The sequence below is a fragment of the Ochlerotatus camptorhynchus genome, unplaced genomic scaffold (genome assembly GCF_037179485.1).
Source record: "Ochlerotatus camptorhynchus isolate MF236.1 unplaced genomic scaffold, CSIRO-AGI_Acam_v1.1 ptg000260l, whole genome shotgun sequence".
Lineage (NCBI taxonomy): Eukaryota > Metazoa > Arthropoda > Insecta > Diptera > Culicidae > Ochlerotatus > Ochlerotatus camptorhynchus.
Window position 1 is genome coordinate 106,157 of NW_027040750.1, and position 19,880 is coordinate 126,036.

The window sequence follows — 19,880 nt, forward strand, 5'->3', positions numbered from 1 at the left end:
CACTGGAAGCACAAAAAAGAAAAGTTCCAAGTGCGCCCTTCAAAAGGAGACCAGCCACACCTGGATGGGAAGAAGAATGCACAAAATTGTATGTAGGAAAATCTGATGCTTTCAAAGCTTTTCGTAGACAAAAAACCTCCTTATACTTCGAGGAATATTCAAAGCTTGAGGCAAAACTGAAACAATTAATCAAAGCAAAAAAACTCGGTTATTGGCGCAAATTCATCGAGGGACTCTCACGAGAAACCTCAATGAACACCTTGTGGAGGGTGGCTCGCAACATGCGTAACCGCTCATCTTCTAATGAGAGTGAATAATACTCCAACCGATGGATATTCGATTTCGCTAAAAAGGTCTGTCCGAGCTCAGTTCCAGCACAACACATTCTTCGAGAAGCGTCTCCGAGCGGCAGCTCTCTGGATAGACCATTCACAATGCTGGAATTCTCTATGGCTCTTCTTTCATCGAACAACTCCTCACCGGGAAGCGATATGATTAAATTCAATCTTCTGAAAAATCTCCCAGATATCGCTAAAAGACGCTTGCTAGACTTATTCAATTCCCTACTAGAAAACAACATTATACCGCCTGAATGGAGACAGGTAATAGCCATTCGAAAACCTGGCAAACCAGCGTCTGACCACAACTCATGCCACCCGATTGCGATGCTTTCCTGCATTAAGAAATTGTTGGAGAAAATGATCCTTCGGAAACTCGATCAGTGGGTCGAAACAAATAACTTGCTATCAACACACAGTTTGGGTTCCGCAAGAGCAAAGGAACAAACGATTGTCTAGCGCTGCTTTCCACAGATATTCAACTGGCCTTTGCGCACAAGGAGCAATTTTCTTCAGTATTCTTGGACATTAAGGGGGCTTTTGATTCAGTTTTCATTGAAATTCTGTCAGACAATCTGCTCAGATGTGGACTTTCCGGATTTTTAAATAATTTCTTGTACAATTTTTAGTCAGAAAAGCAAATGAACTTTTCCCTTGGACAACTGACTTCCAGAATAAGCTACTGAACTGGTAGTGTTTACTCGAAAGCGGTACCCAGCCCAAATGCATCCTAATTTTTTGGGCAGAAACATTACTCAATCATTGTCTTTCAAGTATCTTGGGGTCTGGTTTGATTCAAAGTGCACTTGTAATACTCATATTACGTATTTGAAGCAAAAATGTCAACAGAGGATCAACTTTCTCCGTTCAATTTGCGGTACATGGTGGGGTGCTCATCCGGGAGACCTTATAACGCTTTATAAAACAACTATTCTCTCTGTTCTAGAGTACGGCCATATAGGTAACTCTAAGACCAGAAGGTCCCGAAGAAACGTGCTCAACTTTTTGGCTCAGCTCTGGTAGTATCTTCGGTCCCAAGCTAATCGATTCACCCCTCGAAACATAGGAAAAACCAATAACCCCTCATTTTATATGTCAAACTTTCATAGCGAATCAAAACAAACATTGTGTAGTAGTAGAATTTCGACTAGAATAGGGTACGTTAATCGTTTACTTGGGACCAATAGGCTAGTCAAGTAGTGAGCCAATTTATAATCGTTAGTTTCGTATTGATTGTTGGTACGGCTCTTTCTGCTTTCTCTCGGCAAGAAAATATATATATATATATATCGTTATTAAGGAGACTTTCAGCCCTGGGCTGGTTCGTCTACAGGCAAGAAAATGTCATTGGAACGAATTCAATATCGTTGTCTGCGTATTGCTCTTGGCTGTATGCACTCAACGCATAACATGAGTCTCGAGATTCTGGCAGGAGTAACACCCATCCAGAACCGTTTCTGGGAGCTCTCTCTCAGAATACTAATCAAATGCGGGTGACAAACACACTTATAATTGAAAATTTTGAAGAAATTCTTGGGCTGAACACACAATCTCGATTTATGAGAATCTACCACCACTACATATCATCAGATATGTGTCTTCCTGTTACACTCCAGACCGTGCTCACTTCACCAATCGCAGTTCCTCAATTGAATATGATCTGACCATGAAACAAGCAACTCATGGGTTGACTGATGCACATGAAGGTTCTACAAAGGGTAATTAAATTTGTATTCGTCTTCTTTTTGAAATATTCTTCAATCATCATCATTGGTTTACACATACATTCTCATATTACACGCACAAAAAAATATTTTAAACGTAATAATATTTGTCGTAATAATAATAAGAATTTCATTTTGTTTTGGCTGCAAAAAGAAATCATTATTGTTTCAACAATCCAGTATTGTTGTTCCTTAAAACCCATGGATTGTTAAATCAAAAAGAAAATCTTTTCGAATTAACAAGAGTTTTTGACGTAAGCTGTCAAATTTGGCAGCTGGGTCTACAACAAAAATATGTTTGTTTTTAAAAGAGATTTCTTTTTGATTGAATCAAATTTATTTTATGAAGTCTAACAATTCACACAGTAGAAATAAAAATATTTTTATTGGTTCATAAATAATGTCGATTTTTTTTTACGTTTTGTTTTCTGTTTTGCAAAAAAAAATTGCAATTGAATTTCTGAGGCATAAAATCACTGATGACGCCTTCCTTCGGAAGAAAAGTAAAGCCGTTGGTAGCCGGTTCATGAGTTGATTGGTCGATAGGTAGGGTCCAGGTTTGGTATCTGCCTTCCTGGCGTCGGGAGCATTGGTACTCAGCTCGACTCAGTACGGAAAACAAGATCGACGGAAAAAAAAATCAAGCAAAAAAACAGAAAAATTGATTATATTTAGCAACTGCAGCTTGAACTGCAGCATAGTTACTTACCTCAAGCACAAACGAAATGACAGACGGAGCGGCTCGAAAACTTTGGTGACTAACCTGCTATTGCAAATTTTCAGTGTACCACATGGCAACACCACTACTACTGGATTGTATCACATGGCAACACTACTACCACAAACGTTTGTGGTAAAAGTATCAGTGAAAAAGCGTTGCCAGATGTATTGCCTCTAGCAATGGATTTAAGTTTATTAAAACAAGCAATTGTGAAGTTTGACTCATTAATATAGATGAGTGGATGTATTTAATAGTGAATAAATATCAGAAACTGAGTAAATAAAACAAAAACGACCATTCTAGGCATTTTACCGGTCCAATTTAAAAAGCCACAGAAGATTGAATTCAACACAAACAGGGCTGATGGCAGCAGTGCACGTAGCCTGGTATTCGTTTTCCCGCTCAGGGGTGTAAACAAACTTGCATACGACCAATTCCACGCCAAATCGGTCAGTCACCAAACTTGACTATCTTCGATCTGGATGATACTTGGCACATATTTTTGGTATGATAGACCAAGCCAAGAGCAAATTTTCATTATGTCGTAAGTAACATCCGCACCAATCCGAGAAAAATAAAGTTTTGTTTTGATGACCGAAAAGTTATTCCTATTTCCAAGTAAACACATATAATCTCATAGTGATAGCAATATTTAACATATTTAGCAGGGTTTTAATCATACAAATGCAAATCGCTAGCTTTCATGCTAAAAAATACTGGTTTTTGAGTCTAAAGTTATTATACGTCGTTTGGTGGCCCCTTTTGTTACTTAAGTCAAAGTGCATTTACCAGGATATTCGGGAGAATTATCAATTACGTCTCCTTACGTGCAGCCCATTCATCATTTTAGGACTACCGAAATCATTTTATAGCAACAAACAGTTCGATTTATTCACTTTAATAATGAGAAAGCGAAATGACGAACGTACACTTTTCACGGGTTTCTCAGCGCTGTTACTTAAGTCAAACGGCATCTCCATAGAAATTGGGTGACTTAAGTAACATCGAAAACTATTTTGATCGGAAGGTGATTACGTCAAAAAGCAATTTGACTGGCAAATAAATTTAAAAATGGGATTTGATCTTATATTCGGACAGTATATAGTGTAATAGCAGGAGAATCGATTGACACTGATAGCTCGACTTTGTTTACCTTTGTTACATTCGACGTAATGAAAATTAGCTCTTGAAGTATTTTCTGCAGGAGAGGAGACCCTTTTGACTCAAGGGTAATTTTTGAAAAGGGCCTATGTGTTTTTGCACACATACTTTAAAAAAAATGTAGTTCGAAAACAGTTGGTTGTAGAGAAAAATTTACTAACAAGAAGTTGTATGAAACTAATAAGGCTTTATAAAAAAAATATATACGGAATTTTTTTCTTTGTTTTTTAACAAAAAAAATTAAAAATAAACTTCAAAATTCAAATAACAAAACAAAAATGTATTTTTGATTTTTTATATTTTTTTAATAAAAACGTGAATAGAAAGCAGAAGTTTTGAAAACAACTCCAGGATGGACAAACTTTTAATAAGAAAAGTTTTTCTAAGAGCAACTTTTAAGGCATTTTTGAAACTTTCATTATTTACGGCAAAATGTTCAGTTTGATGTCAGTAATTTTTGAAAAGGGCCTATGTGTTTTTGCACACATACTTAAAAAAAATGTAGTTCTAAAACAGTTGGTTGTAGAGAAAAAATTACTAACAAGAAGTTGTATGAAACTAATAAGGCTTTATAAAAAATATACACGGATTTTTTTTCTGTTTTTTTTACAAAAAAAAATAAAAATAAACCTCAAAATTCAAATAACAAAAAAAAAAAACGTATTTTTGATTTTTTTTTTACATTTTTTTAATAAAAACTTGAATAGAAAGCAGAAGTTTTGAAAACAACTCCAGGATGGACAAACCTTTAATAAAAAAGTTTTTCTAAGAGCAACTTTTAAGGCATTTTTGAAACTTTCATTATTTACGGCTTTTGGAAAATTGGTTTTAAACTTACAAGATAAATAAGATAAATAAATGAAATACCCATGCGTTTTTATTTGCATCTTACATTTATTACTTTCGATCGTCTTTAATAATAATAATTTGTACATAAACCTTTTCGTTGGATATTTTTTTATTTGATGAACTTTTGATTGGCATGTTTTTATATGTTATAAATGGTGCGTTCTTCGTCATTCGAAAATAGTTTCGCTGATATTTTATTTTCGGAAATCGGAACAATACAGTCCCCCTTATTCTGCGAGTCACGTGACTCTCTCTCACCGGTGAGGTGACAATAGTCACCTCGTGTGAGGTGACTCTCCATTTGATTTGCATGGAGAGTCACCTCATACGAGGTGACAATTGTCACCTCACTGGTGAGAGAGAGTCACGTGACTCGCGTCACGTACCTGGGATCGTTTTGGCGTTTTTTTTTTCCATTCTGCAGCCCTCTGTTCGTATTCCTTTTGTGACACAAAACAAAACGACATTTTTGTTAAATAATCATTACTCTTCTGGTTAGCCCATGCATATAACTCTGCTGCACTTGTGATTGGATGTTCGTGTTCTACAGCCACACTTGCGTTCCTTGCCATTCGTTTTAATGTGCCACCAATCACGTCACATGGTCCCTTGCCATGCGAAGTTGCAAAAAAGTGCCATTCAACATCAATTTTTTTTTCCTTTGGTTTGTTTTTTCCGTCGATCTTGTTTTCCGTGCTGAGCACCAATGCTACCGACGTGCCAGGAAGGCAGCTCCCACACCTGGACCCTACCTATCGACCCATCAACTCATGAACCGGGGACCAACGGCTTTACTTCCCATCCGAAGGAAGGCGTGATCAGAGATGTTATGCCTCAGAACATCCCGGCGGCGCCGACTGGGATTGAACCCAGGCCTGCTGGGGTGAGAGGTAATCACGTTATTCAACATCAATATTGTACTTCGTTCTAAATTTACAAAAACTTGCAAAATTTTTGCAACTTTTATATTGAGATGCAGCTCCATTAGACATAAACATCGCTTTTTTTACTTGTATTTTTGTTTGCAAAAAGGTCAGTAATTTTGAAATAAATACTTGCACCGCAATTGTATCGTGTTTTAAAACTTCAGAGATTACGATCAAACTTAAATATTTAATTATACCTGATCTGAATAATAAATGCAAAGAGGATGATTAGTAGCTTGTTGATTATTTCAGTAACTACTTTGGGCAGCATCTTGAAGAACAAATGAATAATTTTCGAAAAAATCACAAATTATGACAACTTCTCCATTTTTTAGAGTATTTTTTGTATTTCTCAAGAAACTAGACTGCTGAGTTTTAATATAATCATGGGATACCAGTTTTTCCAACTTTTCGCAAAAATAAGGAACAAATCCATCTACTGGTTTTACAAGTTTCTCTAAACTACATCGATCAGTTGAAACCCATCGTTCAAAACATATTTCAGACATACCCTGTTCCTCGAATTTTTCTGAAAAAAATCTTTCAAAATCTAGAGACCTGGACAACGTTCGCATTCGCGGAGATAAGTTTAGTTCTGGATGATGAGCTGCATAATATTTCTTCAAAATAATGGTTGAAATCTTTTTCGAATGAATATTTTCTAAGACAATGAAGCATTAAATTAATATTTTCATGGATGGTACAAACACAAATATTGTGAGAACCTGAACTACCAAGTAATTTGCAATGCTTTGGTTTTAGTGCTGCAAATGAACTAAATCCAATGCTATTTTTACTAACTTTGACTAAATTTAATAAAAGCTTCTCGCAATGTACAAACTAAAAGTCGCCTTTGAATATTAATCTTCTTACCTTCCTTCTTCACTGAAACGTAATCGTTTAGTCCAAACCGTGTCCTAACCTTTCGTTGGGGGTGACCAATACTTCTTTCCCGTTTGCCAAGCATCGAGCTTGCAATACAATGTATTTATTTGTTTCAAACTCGTCCATTACCGTTTGCGTTGACCAAGATTTCGGCAAAATCGTCAGAATCCTTATTTGATCGTCTCTCGATGAACCTGGATCAGCAAATCACTCCTTCAGTTGTCTCATCTCATTGTGTTCCACAGCTTTCAATTTTAGTTGCTCCAGGTCATCTTCTTCCGCTTGAAAACCGAAGATGCGTTTCTTAATGCCATTGGTAATGTTCATATACTTTCTCCGGGGATAGTTAACATTCTGGATTTTTTTTTCGATATTGGAGATACGTTGATACCAGCTATGCCCTTGTTGAATAGCTCAATATTATGCGTCCTGGAAAATTTTTGCCCTCCACTATCCTGAGATGATGCTGTTGTTATTGACGTAGTTGATGATATTTCTTTGAGGCCATGTCGAGATGTAGATGGCTGCGGCTCCACGATGTCCATGACTGACGGTTGCACTTCTAGTTCCAGATTTTCAGCACATGGTTCGATTCTATTTAAATTCAAGCGACACGTATCATAGATTGATAGAGATGTATCCAAATTAAATTTCCACTCTAGGAACTTATGTTTTTCAATCAAATTTTCGAATAATTTACGAAGCTTTGACGAACACCGTTTATTAGGAAACGGCAGAAAACACTCGACCTTCTTGAATTCCATATTCAAATTATACTTGTTCACTCAAAAAGATTTTTTTTAGTGATGTCTGTTTTCAAAAGGATGGTCATGCTTATATACAAACGTAGGTACCATTTGGATATTCAGGTATAAATATTGTTTTGGTATTGAAGCTACTCTAACAGAGAAGCTCTTTTTTCATGAAAAATACTATGGAAGACATTATAATGTACCTAAAATAATAAGATGGATAGGTACATCAATATTAACAACTTAAATAGGATGAAACTACGCTTGATAATGAAAATAAGTGCAACTTAACTTGTGTTGGTTTCTATATTTAAAATAATAGTGTTTTCATTTCCCCTGTAAATTCTAAACGGGTTTCCTGATCGTTCAATCGTCAAAAGACAAATTGAAGGTAAATATATGTGTATCTTGCTAAACTTATCATATTTGATGGAGAATCACGATTAGCTTATGAAAATGGCTTATTTCCTACAAAAAAAAAGATTTTGATGAAAGTAAATTTGCAATATCTCGAAAACGGTTATATTTAGGAAGTTTATTGATATGAGCACTAGCGTTTGAAATGATTTTTATAATCATATACTAACATCAAACTGAACATTTTGCCGTAAATAATGAAATTTTCAAAAATGCCTCAAAAGTTGCTCTTAGAAAAACTTTTTTATTGAAAGTTTGTCCATCCTAGAGTTGTTTTCAAAACTTTTGCTTTCTATTCAAGATTTTATAAAAAAAAAATATAAAAAAAAATCAAAAATACGTTTTTTTTTTGTTATTTGAATTTTGAGGTTTATTTTTAATTTTTTTTTGTTAAAAAAACGAAAAAAAATTATTCCTTGTTTATTTTTTTTATAAAGCCTAGTTCCCTACAACTCCTTTTTAGTATTTTTTTTCTACAACCAACTGTTTTCGAACTACATTTTTTTAAAGTATGTTTGCAAAACACATAGGCCCTTTTCAAAAATTACCCTTGAGTCAAAAGGGTCTCTCTCCTGCGCAAAATACTTGGTCTATCATCCTGAAAATATGGCCAAAGTATCATCCAAATCGAAGATGGTCGAGCCCGATTTCAGGTTTTTTCAGCTCATTCTGGTTGGAATCCCTATCCCTCATACAGCGAAGTCTAGCAGTGTGAACGTTTTGTCTGCTACATTCTTATGCACTAGATAGTGTGACATCACATTTGCTGTTTTATTGAAATGAAGGAAGAAAAGAGATGGTTAAATTTTCCTCACCATAGCAGTTGATATTTATGAAACATGGGAAGTTTTGGCGTGGGGACATGCACTTCCAATGAATTTTACCCATACATTTAGAAAATGATGATCGAAGAATATTTCAAAAAGAAGTAAACAAATTATTGACCCGTTGTAGAACCTGACCATTTTTCACAACGATCCGGTCTGTCGCATTCGTGATGGCATTTCCGTGTTGTATCCACTGGTCCTTATGTAAAATCTTTGAAGATTGTTGGAAATTCTGGAGTGCTTTTAGTCAAACCCGCATTGTTTTGGTTGGAGTTGCTTCAAAAGCTATATTTAATGAAATACAAAATTTAGTTACATGAGTTCTGCGTTGTAACGTCGATCGTACATTTTAGTTTCTCCTTATTTCCAAACGTTTACATGTAAAATAATAATAAAAGGCAAATAATAAACGCAATATAATCAACGTGTTTCCGTTTCACTCAAACTTTTGTAAAATGGCGGGTTCCACTGCGAGTCGAGCGGCAGATTTCTACGTAGGATTGGGCGATTTCATTCCAGTCATCTACTGCGATGAATTTGTCGATGTAACACAAACTTTACATGTAATCTGTATAAAATGGTGTAATTAATTAATAAATCAACTTAAGTAATTGTAGTTCGTGAAATAGATTCGTAACTTAGGCTGTGGGTTTGAACAAACATGACGTTCGTTTTTTCTTCGGATTATTTTTCATATATATTTTCGGTTGCTGATCCGGTCAAAATGGCTGAAACTAATTTAATAACCGAAGTTTAAAGAAAGTGAGATACTTACGAATGCTGCATCGCGTTCCAGAACGCTTACTGGTTCTGCGGCTTGCCGTTGACAAGCGGTTTGGAAAGTGAGCAGGAACCTTCATCGGATGTCCCATCGTTTTCGTGTTCGCGTCAAGGAGATGCAAGTTGCAGTGCTGAACCTAATACATGGCCAAACTAGGTCTATGATCGGAAGTGCTACTGCTAAACCCGACAGAGCTGCTTGCTAAGGATTCACTTGGACTGATTTGGTGAGATTGTTCCTTTTTTCTACTTTTTTTTTCTATTTAAGCTTAATTATGCATCCGTAGCATTTGGAATCATTTGATTTGGATGAGATTGTTAATTTTTATTGATGAATTTACGCAAAGGTAAAACTAGCCATGCGACACCTAGTTTTCAGATTTGCAGTTACAAACTGATGATGTACTAAAATATATTCCATACGATTTGACAGGTAGTAAAACGTCATTATCATTTTCACAACATTTCCATCTGTTGGTCGACCGTAACTTAAATTCATCAATTTGTTTACATTATTTTTCAATCAGTATTCTTAAGAACTTTACAGCCGACGCCGGTGGTGTAGTGGAAGGCGTGACTGCTTTCTCACACCCCAATGGGTCTGGGTTCAATCCCAGTTGAGGTCGGTGGGATTTTTCTGAGGCATAAAAATCTCTGGTCACGTCTTCCTTCGGAAGGAAGTAAAGCCGTTGGTCCCAACAAATGTGTGTTTGAATGGGTGCGATATCCTACGCAGGTGTGGAAGCAGCCTTTCTGCACATTCGATTGCCGTCAATTGATGGCAATCGATGTCCATCGGTGATTGGCACTAGATTGCGGAACAGAGACCGACGTTAATTAAAGGAAAGAAGAAAAAGAAGAACTTTACAAAATAAGGTCCCAACATTTAAATTGAGAAGCTTGGCTAGCTTGGTGGCTGCTGCTTTTACTTACAGAGTAGTAGACCGTGGGTTTACTCCAAGGCTCCTCCAAAATAAAACAATTACCATCGCCAGCTTAAGTTAACCCTGACCCATCTCCTCCCGTTAAGAGGATAATATATCAACAGTATCTTTCCTTTTCCCGTTACGGAGAAGATGGACGTGCCCGGCAATGGTAATTGTCATGTTTTTCCTGTTCTAAACTTTGATTGGAGAGCTATTCACTTTCAAATAGTATTCCTTAAGCAATCATAATAAAAACAGTTGCCAGTATGCAATCTACGAATTACTCCGTTACAAACGTAACGCAACTTTGTAGTAATTGTAGTTTGTTTACAATAATTTCCAGGAAAAATGTGAACGTTAAAGTTCATGTAAAACTAAAAATTTTCAAGAAAATAATATTGTAGTCTCACTGAAAATCGGTCAATACCCGAGCAGGAGAAAATAACTAATGAATACCTAATTCTGATCTGAAACCAAAATTTAATGTTGATCAGCATGACATAAGAGGTAAAATATCAAAGAATAATACCATAAAAAATAAAAAATGCATGCAACATACTTTGTAAATAACAAAAAAATATATTTGGATACCAAAAGCATACCTGTGTGGTATTGTTTTGGTATTGAATTGCATAATTTGGTATTGGGTGGGAACGTTTTTTTAAGTATTATTTTGTAGTGTTTTACCTCTTATGTCATGCTCAGCCATACGAATTTAAGGTATCAAGATATTCGTTCCTGTTCGGGTACCGCCGATTTATCCTAGGAATATTAATCTTTCTGTAAAAATGTTTGGTCCTCAGAAGGACCGATTTTTTGACCTCCACTACGTTGTCCGATGCGAAAATGAGCTTCGGTACGTTCTTAACTTAAAGCTTATCTCACACCTGCCCGATATCATCCGGTCGACTCTCCACAAATGAGAGATAAATATGATGTATATGGAAAACTGCCAGTAGGATCTGATGACATCGGGTAGGTGAGGATAGTTTAATGCAAAAACAGCTCGATGAAGAGGTGAGTTTCCTTCCACCCCTTCGCTGGTTGCCAAGGTGATCACGCCGTCTGCTGCTAGGAAAATGTTTCTGCACGACGGCAGATGGAAAAATTCCACCCCTTTCCAATCGGAAATGAGCTGAACCTAATGTGGGTGGCCCTTAAATGACAAAGCTTCAAGCGTTCAAAACCAAAACCATTTCGCCACACATTTTGACGTAGAACTAGGGGAAAAGTTGGCTTCGGCAATACCTTAACCTATTATCGTCACGTCCTTGAGAGCTTAATTTTGGTATGTGGATACATTGTGTTTCAGAGCAACCATTGGCCAAATTTGAGTACTCTAGGACTTTGTTTACCCCCTGACGATAATAGGTTGAGGTATTGCCGAAGTCAACTTTTCCCTACGTCTTTGTCGACTATACTGGGGTGCAAATCAAAAAATATGTGCAGTGAAATAGTGTTAGGTTTTGAACGCTTGTAACTTTGTCATTTATAGATGAAAATAAAATCCAAATACGTCAATCGATAGAATATTACATTACAAATCTGCTGAATTATTTTTTTTTTCAATTTTCCACAAAAAACATTTGAAAAATGTACAAACGATAATTTTATCTCTGTTTTCATGAAATAAACGATTTTCCCTAACCCAGTCATCATAATCGAGTACCATTTGGTTGTACATCGTTCTGCTTGAACCTGAAAAGATATAAAACAGCGCTGCTGTCATGCCTCTGACCGCTTCGAACGGCGTGGCACTTGGTCCTGCAGCAAGCAGGAACAAGTCAGCGGATTAAGGTGGATCATGGACCCGATGCCTCTTGGTTCATTCTGCTTCAACCAGCTACTGTCGTCCACCTCCAGTGATATTCGTATCGCAAATAACTCGATACCGCTTGTGATCATCCTCTCGTTCCTATTGTTCCTATCACAATGAGGAAATGAGGAACTCGGAAAAGTTATACATGCAAAACACCTCCCCCCCTCCTTAAACAACAACCCGAAAAAGACATGGACTTGTAACTTTTTTCAGAGAAATAAATTATAAGCAAACTACAATTATAAGTAAAAGCAAAAGTTAAATTCCGTTAATTTTTTACCCGCTTACCATAGAGCCAAAACTTTCAAATTTGAGAAAAATTTTGCTTAAAAAAGGCATACATCCTATTCTGTTGGTGAATTACCAACAACTGACTGTACAACATATCTGGCACCTCTATATATGCAATTAGATTAACATCCGAAGTCCAGCCTTTTTTACATAGTCTGTACAAAAGATACTTACCAACCCATTCATAAAAAAACGGTGGGAAATCCTATCAGGTGCGATTGCACATCGTTCTGTCCTTGAACCAGAAAAGATATAAAACAGCGCTACTGTCGTGCTTTTGCTCATTACCGCTTCGAACGGCGTGGCACTTGGTCCTGTAACAAGCAGGATCCCCACCAACCATTTCGTCAAATTTCTTTAATTTTCGATATATCGATCTTCAAAGACATTCATATGAAAAATCGATAGCGATCGTCACCATTTAATGAATAAATGTAAGGATACTAAAAGTCTGATCGTGAATCATTTATAAACATCTTTATCAAAATGTTGCTACTAATCGTTACCTATGTAAAAATATCGATTCGTGATGCCAGATCAAAATAACAATACACGGTACTGATATTTTTGGAATTTTTTTATCTGTATGATTGCTAGGTTTCGATCCCGTGCCATCTAGGGTGTACTGATTTCTTTGTTGGTAGCTAATCCTCGGGTCTACAGCTGCTGTTGATGAGCTTCTTATTCTGGCTTCTTATTCTGGCAATCAAACTCTAGTATGTGGTGTTTTGAAATTTATCTACAATTTATTTGTCATATCCATAACCAAAGTATCAATTTCCCTCATTCGGTTCAAAATGCCGAGAATTCTACCACGCTCGCTGATTCTTAAGAAAGCGTATCGACGTAAACTTAAAGAACTATAATGGCAAACATTCTCAAGTAAACGGCGCCGGTGGTGTAGTGGTAAGCGTGATTACCCCAGCAGGCCTGGGACCAATCCCAGTCGGCGCCGTCGGGATGTTCTGAGGCATAACATCTCTACCCGACCATAAGGGAATAACAAATTTATTACAGCTTGTGTTATTTTGTTTCACTATAATTTGTAACATGGCTTGTTACACTTAAGATTCCGGATATAGTTAAAATAACAAAAAATGTAACAAAAATTTGCTCTAGATACAACAAAAATATATTTCGCTATGTTACTTTCATAACAAAAACATAACAAATTTTGCAACACAATTCTGTTGTGCTATTACAAAATTATATCAAATCGTGTTATAATCATATATTTCACTTTGTAAATCAAAAACTCAGATTGATTAACTGTGTAAATGAAATACAAAACATTATCAAACTCATAGAAAATATAATGTTTGAAAAACACAAGAAAAAATAGATTTGATTTTTTATTGGAGTTTGGTCAATAATATCTGGTTGTGATAAAATCTTGTTAAGAATCAGTTACAAAATCATAAAAAATGAATGCATTTAAATTTGTTAAAGATTTGTTATATTATTTTCTTGGCGATAAGTTTCCTTAACTTAATTATATCATAATCAGTTATCCATAACAAGGCTTGTTATAATCTTGTTATTTTATTGTTATACCCTTCTGGTCGGTAATCACACCTTCCTTCGGATGGGAAGTAAAGCCGTTGGTCCCCGGTTCATGAGTTGATGGGTCGATAGGTAGGGTCCAGGTGTGGGAGCTGCCTTCCTGGCACGTCGGTAGCATTGGTGCTCAGCACGGAAAACAAGATCGACGGAAAAAAACAAACCAAAGGGAAAAAAAAAACATTCCCAGGTAACCAAAAGTTCCGCATTCAACAATTAAAATCACTTCCAAGTTCCATAAAGTTTAAATAAAGTTCCGACAGAACTTTCAAGTTCCATCAAGTTCGAATAAAGTCCTGGCAGAACTTTCAAGTTCCATAAAGTTCAAATAAAGTTCCGACAGAACCTTCAAGTTCCATAAAGTTCAAATAAAGTTCCGACAGAACATTCAAGTTCCATAAAGTTCGAATAAAGTTCTGACAGAACTTTCAAGTTCCATAAAGTTCAAATAAAGTTCCGACAAAACTTTCAAGCCACATGAAGCAATTCGCATAAGTCTTTATTAGTAACAAAATTTATTGTACGTAAATATGAAATGATCAGTGCCCCGAATAAATCCAAACATATAAAAAATTAAAAAGTAATTTCCTGGATTTGAACCCGTGTATTCGACATGCGATCTACGATTGCTAACCACTGCGCCACAAGTGTGATGGAATACCATGCGGGTAAACCCAACTTAAAATTCATCAAGGTGTTGTGTTTCGTATTCAAGTCAGTCAGCTGGCTCAGAAAACTCCAACAATAGGCGGGACAACAGCTCATTTTAATATATTTCAGATGACGTAGCGGTTCGTGCTGAGGCTCTCACGCAGAAGGACTGGGTTTAATTCTTCAAACTACTACGTTAACTACGTTACTACTACTAATGCTGATAAATGAATACACATAAATACCTGTCTTTAGAAATAACTTTCATAAAAAGTGAACTTAAATATAGAATTGGTGTAGATGACAAAAACCTTTTTTAATTTATTTTCTAAAAGTTCCGTTCAAGTTCCGCCAGAGACTGCTTAGAATGCTCTTCAATTATGGTACCGGAACTTTCAAGTTCTAATAACGACTTAAAAATGAGGCTGCTTAGAATTCTATAGACCACCTTCAACCAACACGGAACCAAATTTTGTTCATTTAAGTTAAAAATATATATGTTTATTAAATAAAAATATGAATAGTTCAAAGTAAATTACAAACATGTTCTCAACAAAAATATGTATGTTTAGAATAAATTCAAAAGCATGTTTATTTCAACAATACATAACCTGGGTAATCAATTTTTAGCGTGTCCTTTTTTCCTTCTTGTTTACATTCGGCAAACTTAACCGAAAACGGCCTGCAAGCGGCGAAACCGAAGTAGAGGGTCCGGAAACCCACGCAATGTTCCAAGCTCGACAAAACCGGTGGAACATCACAATATTAACGGCAATCCGTCGTTTCTGATACCGATCCCCATATCATCCTCACCCCCCACCCGACGTCGAAAGAAAAACAGATCATCCCCGAACACTAAACGTAGAAAGAGGCCGGTATGAGGACCAGCGTCATAAACGACAAAATGACGCTAATATCACAAAGTTTCACCAGTTTTACTGAACTGGATCGGATCGGACACCCACCCCGACGGCCCCCCGGATCCAAACATCCACAGACTTTCCATAATCGCAGGAATTTCCATTAATTTGCTATCCATTTTATTTTGATTTATTCAGCATTCAAATGCTAAAATAATTTCAAAATATGTTTGTTTATTTTAAACATGAAAAGCATGTTTAAAATAAACATATTAATTTTTGATTGCATATAGTTTTCAAATAAATCAAAAATATTCACGTTTATTTTCAACACGAATATTTTTAAAATAAACGTAACATTATTTTTGTTTTAAACATTATTATCAATGGATTCAAACGTAGAATACGTTTGAAATCAACCTAGTTTATGTTTGTGGCCAGAACAAACTGAATTTACGTTTAAATTTACCTCAAATATTTTTGTTTCGACGGTAATTTTTTCTGCGTGAAGCTGCTTAAGCCACAAATAGCCTTTTATCAGAACTTTTGGTTACTTGGGTTTGAATCATCGTGGCCATCGATCAGTCTTCCCATTAATTTTCCGGCAGATCATGCTTCCCTCGATGAAGAACCAAATTTGTCGATAACTAATATAAACATTGCCATTTGTCATCTAGTGTGTATCAAACTCTCTTTACCCGGCGATGCAAATCGATAACAAGGAGATTATAAATGTGCATCAATGGCAATCTTTATTGTTCTTTGCCAAAATTCAACGTAAGGATGGTATCAGTATTAAAATATTTTTACATTAATATTTATAAAGAAAACTATAGTCCTTGTGACACATCGAAATTAGAAGAAGTTTAGTATGGCATCTTTATAGATTACTATTAAGCGATCCATAAAGAAATTATCTTAAATGTAAGTATCGATCAATAAAGGTTTTTAAATATGTTCATCTAAATCAAAGAAACTTGAAAGTAAAGAATTACCGACATTAATCTTTATTTTTGTATAAAGAACTTTGAAGAAGTTTCACGAATGGTTGGTCGGGACTAAGTCAGCGGCTAAAGGTGGACGGCGTGATCATTTTTCACAATTAGGAATGAGCCTTGGGTCCCGTTTCACTAATCCGGAACGGGGAATTTTGCGTGGTTCTACGTCATACTGCGGTCGTGTATAGGACACAACCCTTTAATTTTTTTTTTATTTGCATCTTAGTACACGCTATTTAAAAACAACCCTAATTTGGGTAGAATCCACCCAGATCGGTCAAAACTGAACCTACCCAAAAATGGGTAAACATACATTTACCCAAATCTGGGTAAACGAATCTGCGACAGAAACTGAGTAACTGTTACTCAGATGTTGACATTTGATAACAGGGTAAACTTTAACAATTTTAATAGAAATTAGTTGATATTGACTATCAAAAATAACCTCACCCGGCTAGCTCCTCTAGCCTGTTATTGATTGTTGAGTTCGTATTGTCGTAAAAATATATAACTACGGAATACGACATTGAAATACCCAGAAAACTGTACCGTTTCAAATGCTAACCATTTATTGAGATTTGATTTTAAATGAGTTCTATAAATTAGGAATAGCAACAAACATTTGGCATCGAGAAAAGCGTCACAGAATATCTCGATAACCTAGAATTAGGAGAATGTTTAAAGTCCAGAAACTAACAATATACTTACTAACTATAGCCATGAAAACAGTTCCATATCTGTACATTTTTTAGCATCAGATTTATATATTTTGAGCATTCAAACTTTCACTGGCAGCGCAACAATCACCCTTTTATACCTGCGGCATTTTGTTTTTGGGAAAATTCCGATTACAACAATTTACCCACAATCTGGGTAGATTCTACTCATCATAACAAAACAAGTTTACCCAGATTTTGGCAACTCCTTACACACTCATCCAGGCCTCTGTCGTTCGGTAAATTTTGAACTACAGAACTGTTCGGTAAAAGTTTAAAAACCAGTGAAAAACTCAATTATCAGAAAAAAAATTTCTGAACTTGTACAGAATTTGTTCAGTTTACCCCATTTATTGATGAAAAATAAAATTTAGAAATTTTCTTGATTTCTAACGTGTAACGGTCATTTGAAAATTATACCGACTTGTTCTGCTGTTCAAAAAAACCCGGTAAAATCCTACCGACTTCGGTGATCTGCATTAAGTGTGTACTGGATACAAGAATGGGTGCCATCCACCCAGTCACTGGGTGGATTCAGAATAGCGTGTATATTCCATCTTCTTCTTCTTCGCATTTCAAGCTTATTGCACGGCGAATGAGAACGACTCAAATTTGAGTTTAGTTCACTCATAATCGCCAAAAGTGCAGGAACTCAGCGATGAGTTAATTTGCCTCATGTTTTCCCAGGTTTTTCCAGGATTTTCCAGGGAAAAATTCCTGAATTTGAGAAAAGTAAAGATTGGATTCACTCAGTCTATTGGTACTACTCCGAGACTGAATAAAATTTTCGTCAATTTCCTCATTTTCCGGCAGATTTTTTAGGTTTTTCCACAGGAAACCATGAGACAAATTTTACTCATCGCTGAGTTCCTGCACTTTTGGCGATTATGAGTGAACTAAACTCAAATTTGAGTCGTTCTCATTCGCCGTGTGCATATCGTATATTAGCTTATTGCGTGCTCTCAACTTATAGCGAATTCGTTTATTATCGGGGTTAACACCAGTTCCAACCCAGTGTGAAACCGATTTTTTTTTTGTCAGTGTGAACCTCAACCTGAGCTAGGTTTTAAAAACAAACGAGCAAACTGACGTTTGTCAGAAAACAAGCATACCCAATTTTGATACCTGATCCAGGTTGGAACTGAATAATAAACGAATTCGCTATTCCAACCCGAAAAATTCCTAGACCGGACCGGGAATTGAACCCAGCCACCTCCAGCATGGTCTTGCTTTATAGCTGCACCTTTACCGACTGAGCTAAGGGAGGACCCTTAGAGTGTATAGTCCATGCTCTACGTCAATTGGCGTTGACGGCGACTCTGTAGCTCTTTACTCCTATGAGAAAATCCATAAGCAAACGTCAGACTGTGCGTGAAACATGGCGGACTTTGTACTATCCTTTCACTCCACCGAAAATTCTCATAAGAAACTGTCTATATTTGCTGAAAGAGAAAATTTTTCGACGGTGCCGTCAACGCCAATAGAAATATCGAATTGTCATGTTTTACAATCATCTGCATGTCGGAGAAGTAGTGTTGTTCCTTTCTAATAAAACATTTCTTTTGTTAATAATAATGCTCAGCAAACCCGCGAAGAAAAGAACCATACAGGTACAGTGAAATATATTATAATTATATATATATATATATATTATTAGAATTTATTGTTTTGTCCACAACGATAAAATAACCATAGAATTTATTGTTTCCGCAATAGGTATGGTAAATGGGGAAATCTCCGATAGAACAAGGGGGTTATTAAGGGAAATGGCTCTAATGTTGGTCTATGGATCGCTATAAATCTGCTATTTATCAATTTTATCTAGATTAACGGGTCATTGGGACGGTACTAATGGATATTTTTGGTCGCTATTGAAAATTTAGTCGATTGGTGAATTTATGTATGGGCCCAAATTAGAGGCCAACATTACATCCATTTCCCCTATGTGTATGTAAAACCACTTTTTCCCGAACAAACTTGGTTCATTTACCATTAATTCTATTGTTTTCCAATTGACGTAAATTCATACTAAATGGGACGTATTGTAGATCTATTGTAATGACAATATTTTTAATTTACTTATATGATATACATACAATAAGACGAATTGTTGGCAATAGATTTTTTCGTGATTGTATTTCACTGTATGGTAATTGCATGATTATTTCTTCCGGGAAGACACTCTCGGTTTTACAATCATTCAAATTTATTTAAATTCAACAACATCCCCATAATGGTAATTACATAGAAGGAAATCTTAAATCAGTATCTTTGAGGTTAAATAACGTCCATTTGTGGACACGCTCTTTTATTTCGTTTGTCATTTCGTACTCTGCGGAGTTTACCTTACCTTGTCTTATAAATCCCTGAGTACTGTCGTTTAAAATTCCTACTGCCTTAAGATCATCTCCATTAACGGAAGGATTATTTTTGAACTTGTCTATACTCAAATGATCAATTAATTTGGTCAATTCTTCGTCAGATAAATGTTTATCGAGGAAATTAGCTACTGTCCGTATAGTTTCTGGTAAGTTTTTGTTCATATTTTCATAAAACATGAATAATACGTTTGGTAAACATCGTGCTTGCCATCCTTGTTTTAAATGAGTCCAGTATGGTGACCATGGAGCTAAAATGTAAAGTTGCTGTATATTAATGTGTTATTATCGACACAACTTT

At 35.9% G+C, this 19,880-nt stretch overlaps 1 protein-coding gene across 1 annotated transcript in view; it reads right to left on the minus strand.

The window, feature by feature from the left end:
- Nucleotides 1–19,001: 19,001 nt before the first annotated feature.
- Nucleotides 19,002–19,880, minus strand: part of St4 (Sulfotransferase 4) — a 156,918-nt gene continuing 156,039 nt past the window's right edge. Inside the window, exon 6 of the mRNA XM_065226759.1 lies at nt 19,002–19,830. Within this exon, the coding sequence (XP_065082831.1) occupies nt 19,442–19,830 (389 nt within the window). The 3' untranslated portion in view covers nt 19,002–19,441. The remainder of the gene's footprint in view (nt 19,831–19,880) is intronic.